Source organism: Archocentrus centrarchus, unplaced genomic scaffold (genome assembly GCF_007364275.1).
Source record: "Archocentrus centrarchus isolate MPI-CPG fArcCen1 unplaced genomic scaffold, fArcCen1 scaffold_48_ctg1, whole genome shotgun sequence".
Classification (NCBI taxonomy): domain Eukaryota; kingdom Metazoa; phylum Chordata; class Actinopteri; order Cichliformes; family Cichlidae; genus Archocentrus; species Archocentrus centrarchus.
Window position 1 is genome coordinate 2,241,159 of NW_022060272.1, and position 13,668 is coordinate 2,254,826.

At 43.2% G+C, this 13,668-nt stretch overlaps 1 protein-coding gene across 1 annotated transcript in view; it reads right to left on the minus strand.

Moving 5' to 3' along the window:
• The window catches only part of arnt2 (aryl-hydrocarbon receptor nuclear translocator 2), a 175,977-nt gene that overhangs the window by 64,098 nt on the left and 98,211 nt on the right, over positions 1 to 13,668 (minus strand). The window contains 1 exon segment of the mRNA XM_030725130.1: positions 9,991 to 10,065. Coding sequence (XP_030580990.1) covers positions 9,991 to 10,065 — 75 coding nt within the window.

The window sequence follows — 13,668 nt, forward strand, 5'->3', positions numbered from 1 at the left end:
TAAAAGACGTTCCGGACCATCTGTGGTCCAAAGGGCCATCCGATGTAGGTTTTCTTAAGACTGCACGACCAGTAATCATCAAACCTAAAACTGATTACAGGCCAATTGTGAGGCAATACCCCTTGAAACCAGATGCCCAAGCAGGGATTGAGCCAGTAATAACTGACATGATCAAAGCTGGAATAATAATAGAAAAGCCAGACGCTAAGTGTAACACTCCAATATTTCCTGTTAAGAAAATAGGAATGGAAAAGTGGAGGCTAGTACAGGACCTGTGTGCTGTCAATGAAGCTGTGCAATCCAGAGCCCCATGTGTCCCAGACCCCCACACATTGTTGAACCAACTCACTCCAGATAAAAAATGGTTCTGTGATAGATCTGAGCAATGCTTTCTTTTCTATCGCACTGCATCCAGACTCCCAAGATTGGTTTGCGTTCACCTTCAAAGGGAAAAAAAATTGCATACAGTAGGCTTGCGCAAGGCTTCACCGATAGTCTGACCATATTTTCCCAGGAACTTAGTAACTGTCTGTCAGCCATGCCAATCTCACCACAAGTTCACCTCAAGTTCTGACATACATGGATGACATTCTAGTAGCATCAGACTCTGAAGAGCACTGCAGACAGCAATCTCTCAGAGTATTACAACACCTAGCTGACACAGGTAACAAAGTCAGCTTGGACAAGTTGCAATGGGTGAAACAGGAAGTAATGTATTTGGGGCACACACTCACACAAGAAGGGCGGAGACTGCTAGAGACAAGAAAATCATCACTAGCACAAACACCTAAACCAAAAACCAAGAAACAAATGATGGCCTTTTTAGGCCTGTGTAATTATTGCAGAGCATGGATCCCTAATTATGCCCAACTGACGCAACCATTGCTCCCCGTAATATACGACAACCCCATGGCAATGACAGATGTCATACAATGGACAACAGACGCTGGAGAAGCTTTCACAAGAGTAAAAGAAGCACTGGTAACAGACCTAGTGCTGCCTCTTGCAAATTACAAAAAAGATTTTGTCCAGACTGTAGATTGCAAGGATGGGTTTATGACCTCAGCTCTGTTACAGTCTTTTGGAGATAAATTGAGGCCAATCGCTTATTACTCCAAACGCCTAGATGCAGTCTCACGAGCATTACCACATTGCGTGCAAGCAGTATGTGCAGCAGCACTCACTGTTGAGGCCTCCAGGGAACTGGTGCTTTTCCACTCACTTACACTTAAGGTGCCACATGCAGTATCAGTTTTGCTCTTACAGAGCAAAATGACATTCTTATCTCCAGCCAGACACCTGAGCTGCATAGCTCTCCTGTTATCGCAACCACACATAACTATACAGCACTGCACCACTCTAAACCCAGCCACTCTGCTACCAACGCCACATGACGGTGACCATCATGACTGCAAAGTGCTGGCGGAACAAAACAGTAAGCCCAGATTAGACTTGCAAGACAAACCACTGGCGAGAGGCCACGTTGTGTTTGTGGATGGCTCAAGCTGGAAAAATGATAGAAGCAAAACAGAAACGGGCTACGCTATAGTCACCAATACCACCATAATCAAAGCTGAGAAACTGCCCTCACACCTCTCTGCTCAAGCAGCCGAGTTAATCGCATTAACCGAAGCATGCAAGCATTATGCAGGTAAAGCAGTCACGATTTACACTGACAGCCAGTATGCCTTTTCTGCCGTACATTTGTTTGCAGCGCAGTGGGCGAGAAGGGGAATGCTGATCTCTACAGGAAAACCAGTGAAACATGCTGAACTGTTAAAAAACCTATTAACAGCCATAAAACTACCATCAGCCCTGGCCATTTGTAAATGTGCGGCACACAAAACAGGCACAGACTTGATAGTATTGGGAAACATCTACGCTGAAAAAGTGGCAAACTGTCTGCAAGTGGTAAATATGGCACCTCAGATGCTTATACAACAATTGTGGAACCCTTGTGAACAGACGTGCTGCATGACATGCAGCAGCAAGCTCCTAAAACTGAAATAGAACAATGGCTAAAGGATGGGGCATTTAAACTAAACCAGCCGTACCACATAAATGGAAAACCTATACTTCCTAGGTCACTATTCAAAACAGCAGCCATATTGACACATGGTTTAACACGTGTCAACACGGGGTATGGTGAATATTATAAATAAGCATTTCTATACTAAAGGCTTCAATAATTACTCAAAACATTTTTGTCTGGCATGCATCATCTGTTGTAAGAATAACCCCCAAGGCAACATAAGGCCAATACGAGGGACCTTTCCTACACCCAGCTACCCATTCAAATTTCTGCACATGGATTTTATAGAGCTAAACCCATGTAAGACCTATAAGTATTGCTTAGTGTTAACAGATCCTCTGACTAAGTGGGTCGAAATAATTCCAGCAGTGAAAGTGGACGCACTCACAGTAGCAAAAGCTCTGTGCAAAACTATTGTACCCACATATGGGGTACCTGAAAAACTGTGGAGCAACAATGGCCCACATTTCGTAAATGAAATAGTGAGCAAAGTATCGCAAAACCTAGGGGTACAGCTAAAAAATCACTGTTCTTATCATCCGCAAAGCGCAGGACTCGTTGAAAGAACGAATGGTACCGTAAAAAACAGACTAAGGAAATGTATGGCAGAAACAGGGAGGCCCTGGGTAGAATGCATAGACTTAGTAAAAACATACATGCATGTGACCCCCAACAACACAGGGATAACCCCCCTATGAGGCATTGTTTGGCCGACCTTTTAGACTCCCGGTGTACACAGAAGAACAACAAGCAGAGGAAGAGACAGACTTGAGTGATTGGATGAGAAAGTTGTTCCAAAGCAAAAATGTTGTTGATACAAATAAACTGCTGGAAGGCTCTTCTGCTTCTCCACAGGAAAATCCGGTGGCGGTGGGAGACTGGGTCCTGGTCAGAGTGATTAAGAAGAAGTGCTGGAACCAACCCCGGTGGGACGGACCCTACAAAGTACTACTGACCACACCAACTGCAGTCAAAATAGCAGAGAGATCCACGTGGATACACCTCAGCCATTGCAAAAGGATTGAGCCAATCAACGCTGAGTAGGGGGCGGAAGTCGGGGTCCAAAGGGGGGGGGGGTGAGCCCTAGGCCACTTTTGTCTCAAACCCGTGAAGAAAACAACTGAACCCCCCACTAAATAGGGATGGCTCATTCACGTGCAATGACCACGTGGAACTGGATCTGCACCCTGGGCGCATTGATGACCATCGCGACTGCAACACCACTGAACCACCGCAAGTACCCACATGCCTACGCAACTAACGAATGGTGGCAACTGATGAACGCAACAGCTTATAATAGAAACTACACCAATTGCTATGTGTGCTCCCACATGCCGGTAGCAGCCCATAATTCAGGCCTCAGGCCATATAATGTCAGTTGGACAAAGTCGTGGTGCCTGTACAGCCACCCAGGAAGTGGTAGACTGTGGCAGAACTCTAACTTCAGTCAACCATTAAAAATCAATTGGGCCAGAACACCGATCAATAGAGCTGAATGTACCCCAAACGAAGATTTGGTAGCATGGCCACAGCTGTCCGTAGCACTACCAGAAGTATTAATGCTAACCCATCTTCCCAGAAAGGCTTTTCCAGCATGCTTGGTTAACAATGGAACCCGAGAGGTGGGGAAGCTGCCTCACACGTTGTGTAACAGTACGTTTTCTTACTGTCCATGACAGAACGAGACGAAGTGCATGTACTGCCTCCAGAATCCCACGTGTGCAAAGAACAGTACGCTCCAAGAGGCAGCATGTGCGATGACCAACCGTTCGTTACCGCTGGAAGATGGAAGTCAGAGTTACTGCTCCCACATAGCCCCTGGGCCTAAAGGAACCCGGGTACTGACGGACTGGTATTTTGTATGTGTACACAAAGCATATGTCTCCTTACCACCAGACTGGAATGGACTGTGCAGCATAGCATCATTATCAGACCACGTGTTCTTTATGCAAAGAGCAAGCACAACCAGCAGGCACCGCCGTGAAGTGACTGGACGGGTCGAGGATGTTCCCAAGGAATGGAGAATATGGGGAACCGGTGAAAAGATAGGACAAAGCCTATTTCCATGGGTCGGAGTCGGACTGGTTCGGGATCATGTCGAGATAAACAGGTACGCCCTACTCCGTCTGATAAACGCCACAAGAACTTTAGGCAAAGGAACTTCACAGGAGTTGAGCGCCTTGCGTGCAATGGTGGTGCAAAACAGAGTGGTTTTGGACTTGCTGGCCGCCCCGCAAGGAGGAGTATGTAAGATAATTGGACAAACTTGTTGCACCTTCATCCCCGATGAAAACGGTGACAGGGGGAGTATTCACACTGCTTTGTCTGACTTGGACACCCTGCAGCAGTATGTAGAACGGCAGACACCTGGAGGGAGTCTGGATTGGCTCTCTTGGCTGACTACTGGAGCCTGGTGGCAAGTTCTGCTGAAAGTCTTAGTGCCACCAGGGGTCATTCTGCTACTGTTTTGTTTATTTTTCAGTTGTATTGTTCCATGTTTAAGGAAAATGATGACGAATGCTTTCATTTCAGCTTTCTATCAGTATACCCTTGTGCAGGGCGGGCAGGAGGGTGAAACAGAAGACCAAATATGAAAACCCATTGAAAATAGGAGACCAAGTGATGGGGGTGGATGTAAACTGGTTTTCAAACTAATGTTTAAATTTTGCAAATGTATGTAGGTGCTTCCCTGAGTGAGAATGACTAGCAGTGGCTGCCGTGAGCAGCGGGGCCGTTGAGGAATTTTCCTGTCTTGAAAGAATAGAGAGTGTGACTTTGGGTCAAAAGAAGGATAGACAGCTGCACGACAGGTTTTTCACCTCAACCTCATTCAGGATTGTATGTGCTATGTTCATGATAAACAGGGAGGAAATGTTAGAATAGATAAACGTTTAACTTATGTATCACAATGTGTTCATCATAAACATGCACATGACCATCAGAGTGTAAGCACAAAACATACTCATACACACCCGGACCCTCCAGGTGAGGAAAGCAACTAACGCCTGTTTCCTGACGTCACACACACATACACACACACCCACGTGATGCTAAAATAAAAGAGCCGGCAGGAAGAAGGAGGTCAGACTCTCTTTCGGACCCACACATGAGTGTTGGCTGACTGAGACTCTCCCTGCAGGTTAAAAGATCAACTACGGGTTTCTGTGTCTTTCTTTATTCAACGGTGGTCCGAACCTAACAGTGAGGATGATATACAGGAAAAAGCACAGCATAAATTATTGGCCATAACTCTGGTTTTACTTGGCCTGTCAATGTACTTTAAAAACTGGTATGTAGTTTGAAGTCTGCACTTTTGATTTATGGCAGCAGCATCCTGATGCCACGTCATCTCAAATCGGCAGAGGTGGCAAAAATACTGACATTCTGTACTTAAGTAGAAGTACAAGTACTTATGTTAAAAAATACTTTAGTAAAAGTCGAAGTACTGGTTCAACTTCTCTACTTAAGTAAAAGTAAAAAAGTACAGGCTCTGAAATGTACTCAAAGTAAGAAAGTAAAAGTAGTTCTTTGGAGGATGTTTCTACCTGCTATTTTTGTGTAAAACAAACCGAACCTCATTATATATTATTGTAATAATATGAAATAGTACATGAGAATACAAATGTTATTCCAATCTAAATTTTAATTCTAATGAATGCACTCAGCTTGAATCTGTTATGTAGGACACAAACTGTGAAAGGGAATTTAAACACAGCTCTGTTCTCTGTGTCCTCCATAGTAGAGGGTGACTGTGCCTCCACCTAAACACCAACATGAGGATACTCAGGGGTTACAGTGGGATTCAGAAGGTGGAGGAACCCTAAGATCAGCTGTTGTGGCTCTGCATGGGGGGAAGAATCACAGCTTTCTATTGTGAGCTGCAGTAAATGATATTGGTGTGCAGGCTGTGATCAGCTGACCTGCTGCTGCTGCTCTGAGGTTTACTGCTCTGTGTGGATGAACTGAACTCACAAAGATGTAACCCAGTATTTCACAGCTATCTGAGCTGATCTCCATCCCCTACACTGACAGCATACAGGCTGTAGAAATGTTGGATTCAGTGAATGAATCTCAGCATCAGCAGCTTTGATTCAAACTCATCTCTGCTGCACTGATGTAACCTGTAACTCTGACCATGAACACAAACACTGTACTCCAGTCCAACACAGAGCTTTACTGTAAATACAGTACAACAAACTAACCTATTTATTAAACACTAAACTGCAGCATTTTCATAGAATCTTTGAATTACACAAAGTCAGCATTCTTCAGTTTGTTTTCCAGTCCTTACGTTTAAATCTAACCTCTCTTCTTCCTCTCCTGTCCTCTTTCTCCATCTCTGAGTGAACTTTTCTCTCTTTGCTCTCCCTGAAATACAGCAGCTCTTCTTTTAGCTAGCAGACACACTGTGTGACAAACTGCACACACTTTGTGTGTTTGCTGATATTTGTTGAGTATTTAGAAACGTTGCATTTACCTGCCACACGTTACTCCCTTCGTGCTCGCTCCTCTTCAGTAGCGCTAGCTAAGCTGTTTGTGCCGCAGCGCAACTTACGGACTCGGTCCGGCCCGATTATAGCGCTATAAATGATACATTAATTATATGGGTTTGCGTATTTAATCCCTTTGTACGAGATAAGCCCTGGTGATGGAGGATACGCAGTACGATTGTCTCTTATATGTTATTATTCCTCCATTTAGGCTCAGATCGTTTTATGTTTGAAGGCGCACTGACCGGAAATGCAAACTTCTCTCTGACGTTAAAGAGTAACGAGTCTGTTTGAAAATGTAAGAAGTAGAAAGTACAGATACTTGCGTAAAAATGTAGGGAGTAAAAGTAAAAAGTAGTCAGAAAAATAAATACTTAAGTAAAGTACAGATACCTGAAAAATCTACTTAAGTACAGTAACGAAGTATTTGTACTTCGTTACTTCCCACCTCTGCAAATCGGCGGTGTCATTTTGACATGCCAGCGCATCCATGGACTCCAGAAGGTTAAGCCAGTCTTTGAATAACGGGTCATCAAACCAAAATTGCGAAAATTTACATTTTCCCATTACGAGGCGCAAAATGACTCGCCAGTCCCAACCACATCACGCATGCGCACAGCAGATAGGACAGCAGAACGAATCGAGTCTATCAATGTCAGCTCAGGTCCTGCTGAGTAGTTATAACTCTATACAGATTTTATAGTTAAACGAACTTAAAACAAAAAGTCCGCATCAATGGAAAAGTCAAAATATATTGAAGGGGTGATGAAAAATTTACTACCAAGTCAAATTCTGTTTGTTACCTTTTACTACATTTTAATAGCCTTAATTTGAGCTAATTTAATTTAATACCTTTTACTAACCCACAGAAACCGTGCACACACACACACACACACACACACACACAATTGTCAGTATGGTAATCCTTGCATGTTAAATAGGGTTGGACATTTGTACAATGAAATGGCTTTGAAATTGATTTGGGGTCTAGGCTAGAGAGCTGATTTTGATCATTACCAGACTAAAAGCGTGATTTGATCATGAAAAAAATAATTGTCTCACAGTAATAAAGTAGTGAGACAATTAGTTCTGTTTGTTTTTAGTAAAGTAGCTCTTCCGTGAATCACGACCTTATGTTATTTCTACTTATGTTGTCAGTGGGCTTTTCCCCCTGGTAGGGTCTCCCACGGCAAATTGATCCTGGGTGAGGGGTCAGACAAAGAGGAGTTTACCCTGCCAAGGATAGGGTTACCAGGGCCCTGCCCTGGAGCCAGACCTGGGGAGGGAGTGCATCTGGTGGCCGGGCCTTAGCTCATGGCGCCTGGCCAGGCGCAGCTTGAAGTAGCTGATGAGTACCAGCAGGCCAAGCAGGGCACGGTGCTGGAAAGGAGGATCGTCCGCTAGTCAAACCTCGGCTCCAAGAGGAACAATGCAGCTTTTGCCCTGGTCGCGGAATGCTGGAACAGCTCTTTATCCTCTCGAGGATATTCAAGCATATGTGGGAGTTTGCCCATCCAGTCTACATGTGATTGCAGACCTGGAGAAGGCGTCTGACTGCGTCACTTGGGGTATCCTGCATAGGGGATGGGGTGGCTTGCCCATTATCATGAGCTATTTAGTCCCTGTACAACTGCAGTGAGAGCTTGGTCTGTATTGCCAGCAGTAAGTCGGACTCGTTTCCTGTTGGTGTTGAACTCCTCCAGGGCAGCCCTTTGTCACCAGTTCTGTTTGTAATTTTTATGGACAGAATTTCTAGACATAGCCAAGTGGTGAAAGGCTTCTGCCTTGGTGGCCTCAGAATCTCATCTCTGCTTTTTGCAGATGATATAGTCCTTTTGACTTCATCAGGTGGTGGCCTCCAGCTCGCACTGCAACGGCCCACAGCCGAGTGTGAAGCAGGTGATATTAGAATTATCACCTGTAAGTCTGAGGCCATGGTCTTAATGGAGTACCCACTCCAGCGACCCCCTGTGACTTGGCCTCAAAGAAAGCGGAAGAAAATGGATGGATGGATGTAATAAAGTAGAGGCCACTTTGGCATGCCATATATTACATTGTCTTGTTCATATATGCTTGCCCATAAACTGTCTTATTCCAGTACAACTTGGACTGATTAGCCTGATCGTTCCTGACCAAGTGTTCATTCTATTTGTGACACTGTGGCTGAGATGTAACTACCGTATTTTCCGGAGTATAAGTCGCACTTTTTTTCATAGTTTGGCTGGGGGTGCGACCTATACTCCGGAGCGACGTATATGTGACATTTATAACACATGAACCAAAATACTCCAGCCACTTGACATCTCCGTGAACTGCAGCTTTAAGGCAGTCTTGCGTAACCTGTGGGCGCAGTGGATGATGGATGGAGAGCACAGCTTAACGGCAACTGGGAGAATGCGCCACCCAACTTTCCTGGAAGTCATTGGATTGATCAAGAAAACATGGGCTTCAGTGACAAACCATCCTGTTGGGATTCAGAAAGGCTGGAATAACTGGAACTGCAGCTGACGACGAGTCTGACTAACGCGACACAGAAGAGGAAGCGGCGCTTCGTCTACGGAGTGTACGGAATTGTTTAGAAGTGACACCGAAGATGAAGAATTCAATGGATTGATGGTTTGGTTAACTTGTTAGTATGTTCTTTATGCTATGGTTATCTGAATAACTTAATGTTACGTTAACATACCGAACACGTGTTCGTTGTGCGTCATGTAGCTGAATGTGCTACGTTAGCATAACGTAGGTGTAACCGTGTTTGTCCTGTTCTTTAATCCATTATTATTTTAAATTGCCGTTCAAGATGGAATTTCTGCTCTGGGTCTCGGATTCTATCAAACCCCCCCCCCCCCCAAAAAAGTGCGACTTATAGTCCAGTGCGACCTATATATGTTTTTTTCTTCTTTATTATGCATTTTTTGGCTGGTGCGACCTATACTCCGGAGCGACGTATAGTCCGAAAAATACGGTAAACACCACAGCTGCTGTGGTCCTACTGTTTGAGCTTAGCTGAAAAGAAACTGGAATCCATGGAGAAATCCACAGCAGATGAAGAGAACATACATGAAATATCTGTACATCCAGGGTATAAAACTTGATGGATGACTGGTGCTGACTGAAAAGGCTTCAAGTATATGATCAATTGATGTATGGGTCTCTAATATCACAGTAACAAACAAATTTTCTCTACAAATACTGTCAACTGTGTTTACATCCTCCTTGCCAGCCCAGGTAGCCTGACCTACAAAGCTTCTTCTGCTGATGGTGAATGAGTACAGGAAGAGTAACGTTGAATAATAACAGTTTGGAAAAAAGATGCATTTTGTCTTATGGTCAATGAACTACCAGTAAATTCTCTGATGTAATTTAGCTCTTCACTACAAGACACCAACATGATTTTAACCCTATAATGTTTGTTCTTGTCCATATCACAACCTTTAGCTCAAATAAATGTCTACAGTGCAGTCCTACCTGTTGAAAACTTTCTCTAAGGTGACTCTGGTCCTCAGGATGGCAGAACTCAAGAATATCTTTCCCCAGCAGGTCCTGCAGAACAACAGACAGTTAGTGGGAACTTATTCTTGTTTTATTAATTACACTAAATTAATTAGACCACCACCACCGCCACATACACACACACACAAAAAAAAAAACATGTATATGTATTTATCATCATGCATACATTTTTCCCCTGGCATATGTTATAGCTGCAATAATATTATTAAAACAAGGGCTGCTACTGCATTTGTTTAAATTTAGGAAAGAATTTAAACAAGTATATAACACATGATGCTGCATTGTGTAATAGAATATAATACTGTGGTAAATTAACAACCATGTGTTCCAAATCAATGTTTTTATATTTTCCTCTGTTTTTTGAAATTAAATAAGTCCTTTATCATTTAAGCAATGTGTGCAAAGCTTTTTCTTAAAGATAAAGAGGGTTATTTGGGTTGATACAATGAATAAAAAGCAAGGTGTTTAATTTGAGTGAGTAAAATGAAGTTTTGCAATGAAAGACAAAAAAACAACAGCAATATAAAGTAGAGTTGGATAGCCTTTCATAAACAGGATGTGTTTTGAATCCAAATTTAACAAAGATGACTGACTCAGATTTCTTAAGTCACTTAGGAGAAGCAGTCAACAAACTCAAATGCTGACAGGCCACAGGAATGTGTTTTAACATACCAGTGCAGGAAACAAATGTTTTTCATCTCAGTCTGGTTGTGTTCATTGTCAGTACATTAAATGATAAGGTGCACTTAATAATGAGAAATACTGCTAAGTCAGTGAATTCCCTCCTCTGTTGAGAAGAGAATGACATATTGCAAGTGAGGTAAACATGATTGAGTTACTGTAACTAATATAACTCACACACAGACAGTGGGGAAAATAAGTATCTTATACACTGCCGATTTTGCAAGTTTTCCCACCTACAAAGAATGGAGACCACAAACCTTTGTTTGCAATTACAGAGGTCAGACATTTCCTGTAGTTCTTGACCAAGTTTGCAATCACTGCAGCAGGATTTTGGCCCACTCCTCCATACAGATCATCTCTAGATTTTTCAGTTTTCTGGGTTGTTGCTGGGAAAAACTGATTTTCAGCTCCCGCTAAAGATTTTCTATTAGGTTCAGGTCTGGAGACTGGCTAGGCCACTCCAGGACCTTGAAATGCTTTTTATGGAGCCACTCCTTAGTTGCCCTGGCTGTGTGTTTCGGGTCATTATCATGCTGGAAGACCGAGCCATTACCTATTCTTAATGCTTTTACTGAGGGAAGGAGGTTGTTGGCCAAAATACATGATACATCACAATACATGACCCCATCCATTCTCCCTTCAGTACGGTGCAGTCGTCCTGTCCCCTTTGCAGAAAAGCACCCCCAAAGTATGATGTTTCTACCCCCATGCTTCACGGTTGGGATGGTGTTCTTCCTCCAAACACGGCAAGTGGTGTTGATACCAAAAAGCTCTATTTTGGTCTCATCTGACCACACGACCTTCTCCCATGCCTCCTCTGGATCATCCAGATGTTCACTGGCAAACTTCAAATAGGCCTAGACATTTGCTGCCGTGAGAAAGGAGACCTTGAGTGCCCTGCAGGATTTTAATCCATGACAGCATAGTGTGTTACTAATGGTCATCTTTGAGACTGTGGTCCCAACTCTCTTCAGGTCATTGACCAGGTCCCCCCATGTAATTCTGGGCTGATTCTTGACCTTTCTCAGAAATATCCTTATCCCACGAGGTGAGATCTTGCATGGAGCCCCAGACTGATGAAGAATGATAGTCATCTTGTGTTTCTTCCATTTTATAATAATTGTGCCAGCAGTTGTTACCTTCTCACCAAGCTGCTTACCTATTGTCCTGTAGCCCATCCCAGCCTTGTGCAGGTCTACAATTTTGTCCTTCATGTCCTTAGACAGCTCCTTGGTCTTGGGCATGGTAGAGAGGTAGGAGTGCGTGGATAGGTGTCTTTATACAGGTAACGAGTTCAAAAGGGTACAATTAATACAGATATTTACTGCAGAATAGGAGGGTTTCTTAAAGGAAATCTAAAAGATCTGTGAGAGCCAGAATTCACAGGTGATTAAATACTTATTTCAAGCAATAAAATGCAAATTGATTATTTAAAAATTACACAATGTGGAGCACCCGGGTGGCCGGCGACCACATACATATGCCGCGTTGCGGTGCGGGTTCGAGTCCTGTCGCCAATCTGCCCGCGTGTCTTCCCCTGTATCTTTCCCCCATTTGCTGTCTCCCTCCACTGCTCATAAAAAAGCCGCTGTGGCCAAAAATGCAAAATATAAATAAATAAATAAATTATACAATGTGATTTTCTGGATATTTTTTTTTTTTTAATTCTGTCTCTCACAGGTTTTATTTGCTCCTTTAAATATTTTCTAACATGTTGGGGACTTTTTTCTTTCCTGAATGAGTCCAGCTGGTTGTATGGTCCTATTTCAATTCAATTCAAAGATCTTTATTATTCCCTAAGGGCAATTTGTTCCACAGACAGTGGAATAAAGTAGAGTCCACATTAAAACCATGGGGCTTCCAATAAAAAAGCAACTTATGATAAGCCTTTTTTTGCAAATTGAATCATTGTGATCTTCAAAAGTCAGTCTGTTGTCAACAATTGTTCCAAGATATTTGAACTGGTTCACAGCCTCAACATCTTCACCAGAAATAACCACAGGCAAGGTGACTGTATCGTCTTTTCTAAAATCAATAATGATCTTTTTTGTTTTAGAAACATTTATCTTTAAAAAGGAGGACTTACTGAATTACTGAACACTGGCGCATGATCTGATCTCCAGATGTCTTAAAATCATATTAAAAGGGTTCCTGTTGCAGGTAAAAGGACTTCCTTAATCTTTTCGAATGACCTCATTCCTAACGAATTAAGAGCAACAGGCCTGACACCATTCAGAGATGGAATGGCCTTGCTTTTGGGGACAGGAACAATGACAGAGGCTTTCCAAAGCTGAGGGACTCTATGGGTCTGGATGGACATGTTAAAACGGAAACAAAAGATTAATGCCAGCTGCAGGGCACAGTTTTTAAGACTATAACCTGCTATGCCATTAGGGCCTGGACTTTTCCTCTCCTTAGTCTTCCAAAAGAAGACAATTCCATTATCAATGTGTACTGTGACATCTGATCGCACATTTAAAAATTGAGATTATTGTGGACTTTAGAAGAATAGCAAGTCAGGCACACACACCCATCTGCGTCAATGGTGCTGTAGTAGAGCGGGTGCCCAGCTTCAAATTCCTTGGCATCCACATCTCTGAAGATCTCTCTTGGTCCCTCAACTCATCAGTCCTGGTGAGAAAGGCACAACAGCGCCTTTGCTTTCTTCGGAGACTCAAAAAAGCCTACTTGTGTCCCAGAATACTCGTGAACTTTTATCACTGTACCATTGAGAGCATTCTTACAAACTGCATCTCTGTGTGGTACGGCAATTGCTCCGCAGCAGACCGGAAAGCTCTTCAGTGGGTGGTTAAAACCGCCCAATGCATCACCGGCACTCAGTTACCCACCATACAGGACATTTACAATAAACGGTGCGTGGGCAAAGCGAGGAACATTATCAAGGATGTCTCTCATCCCAACCATGGACTTTTCACCCTACTTCCGTCT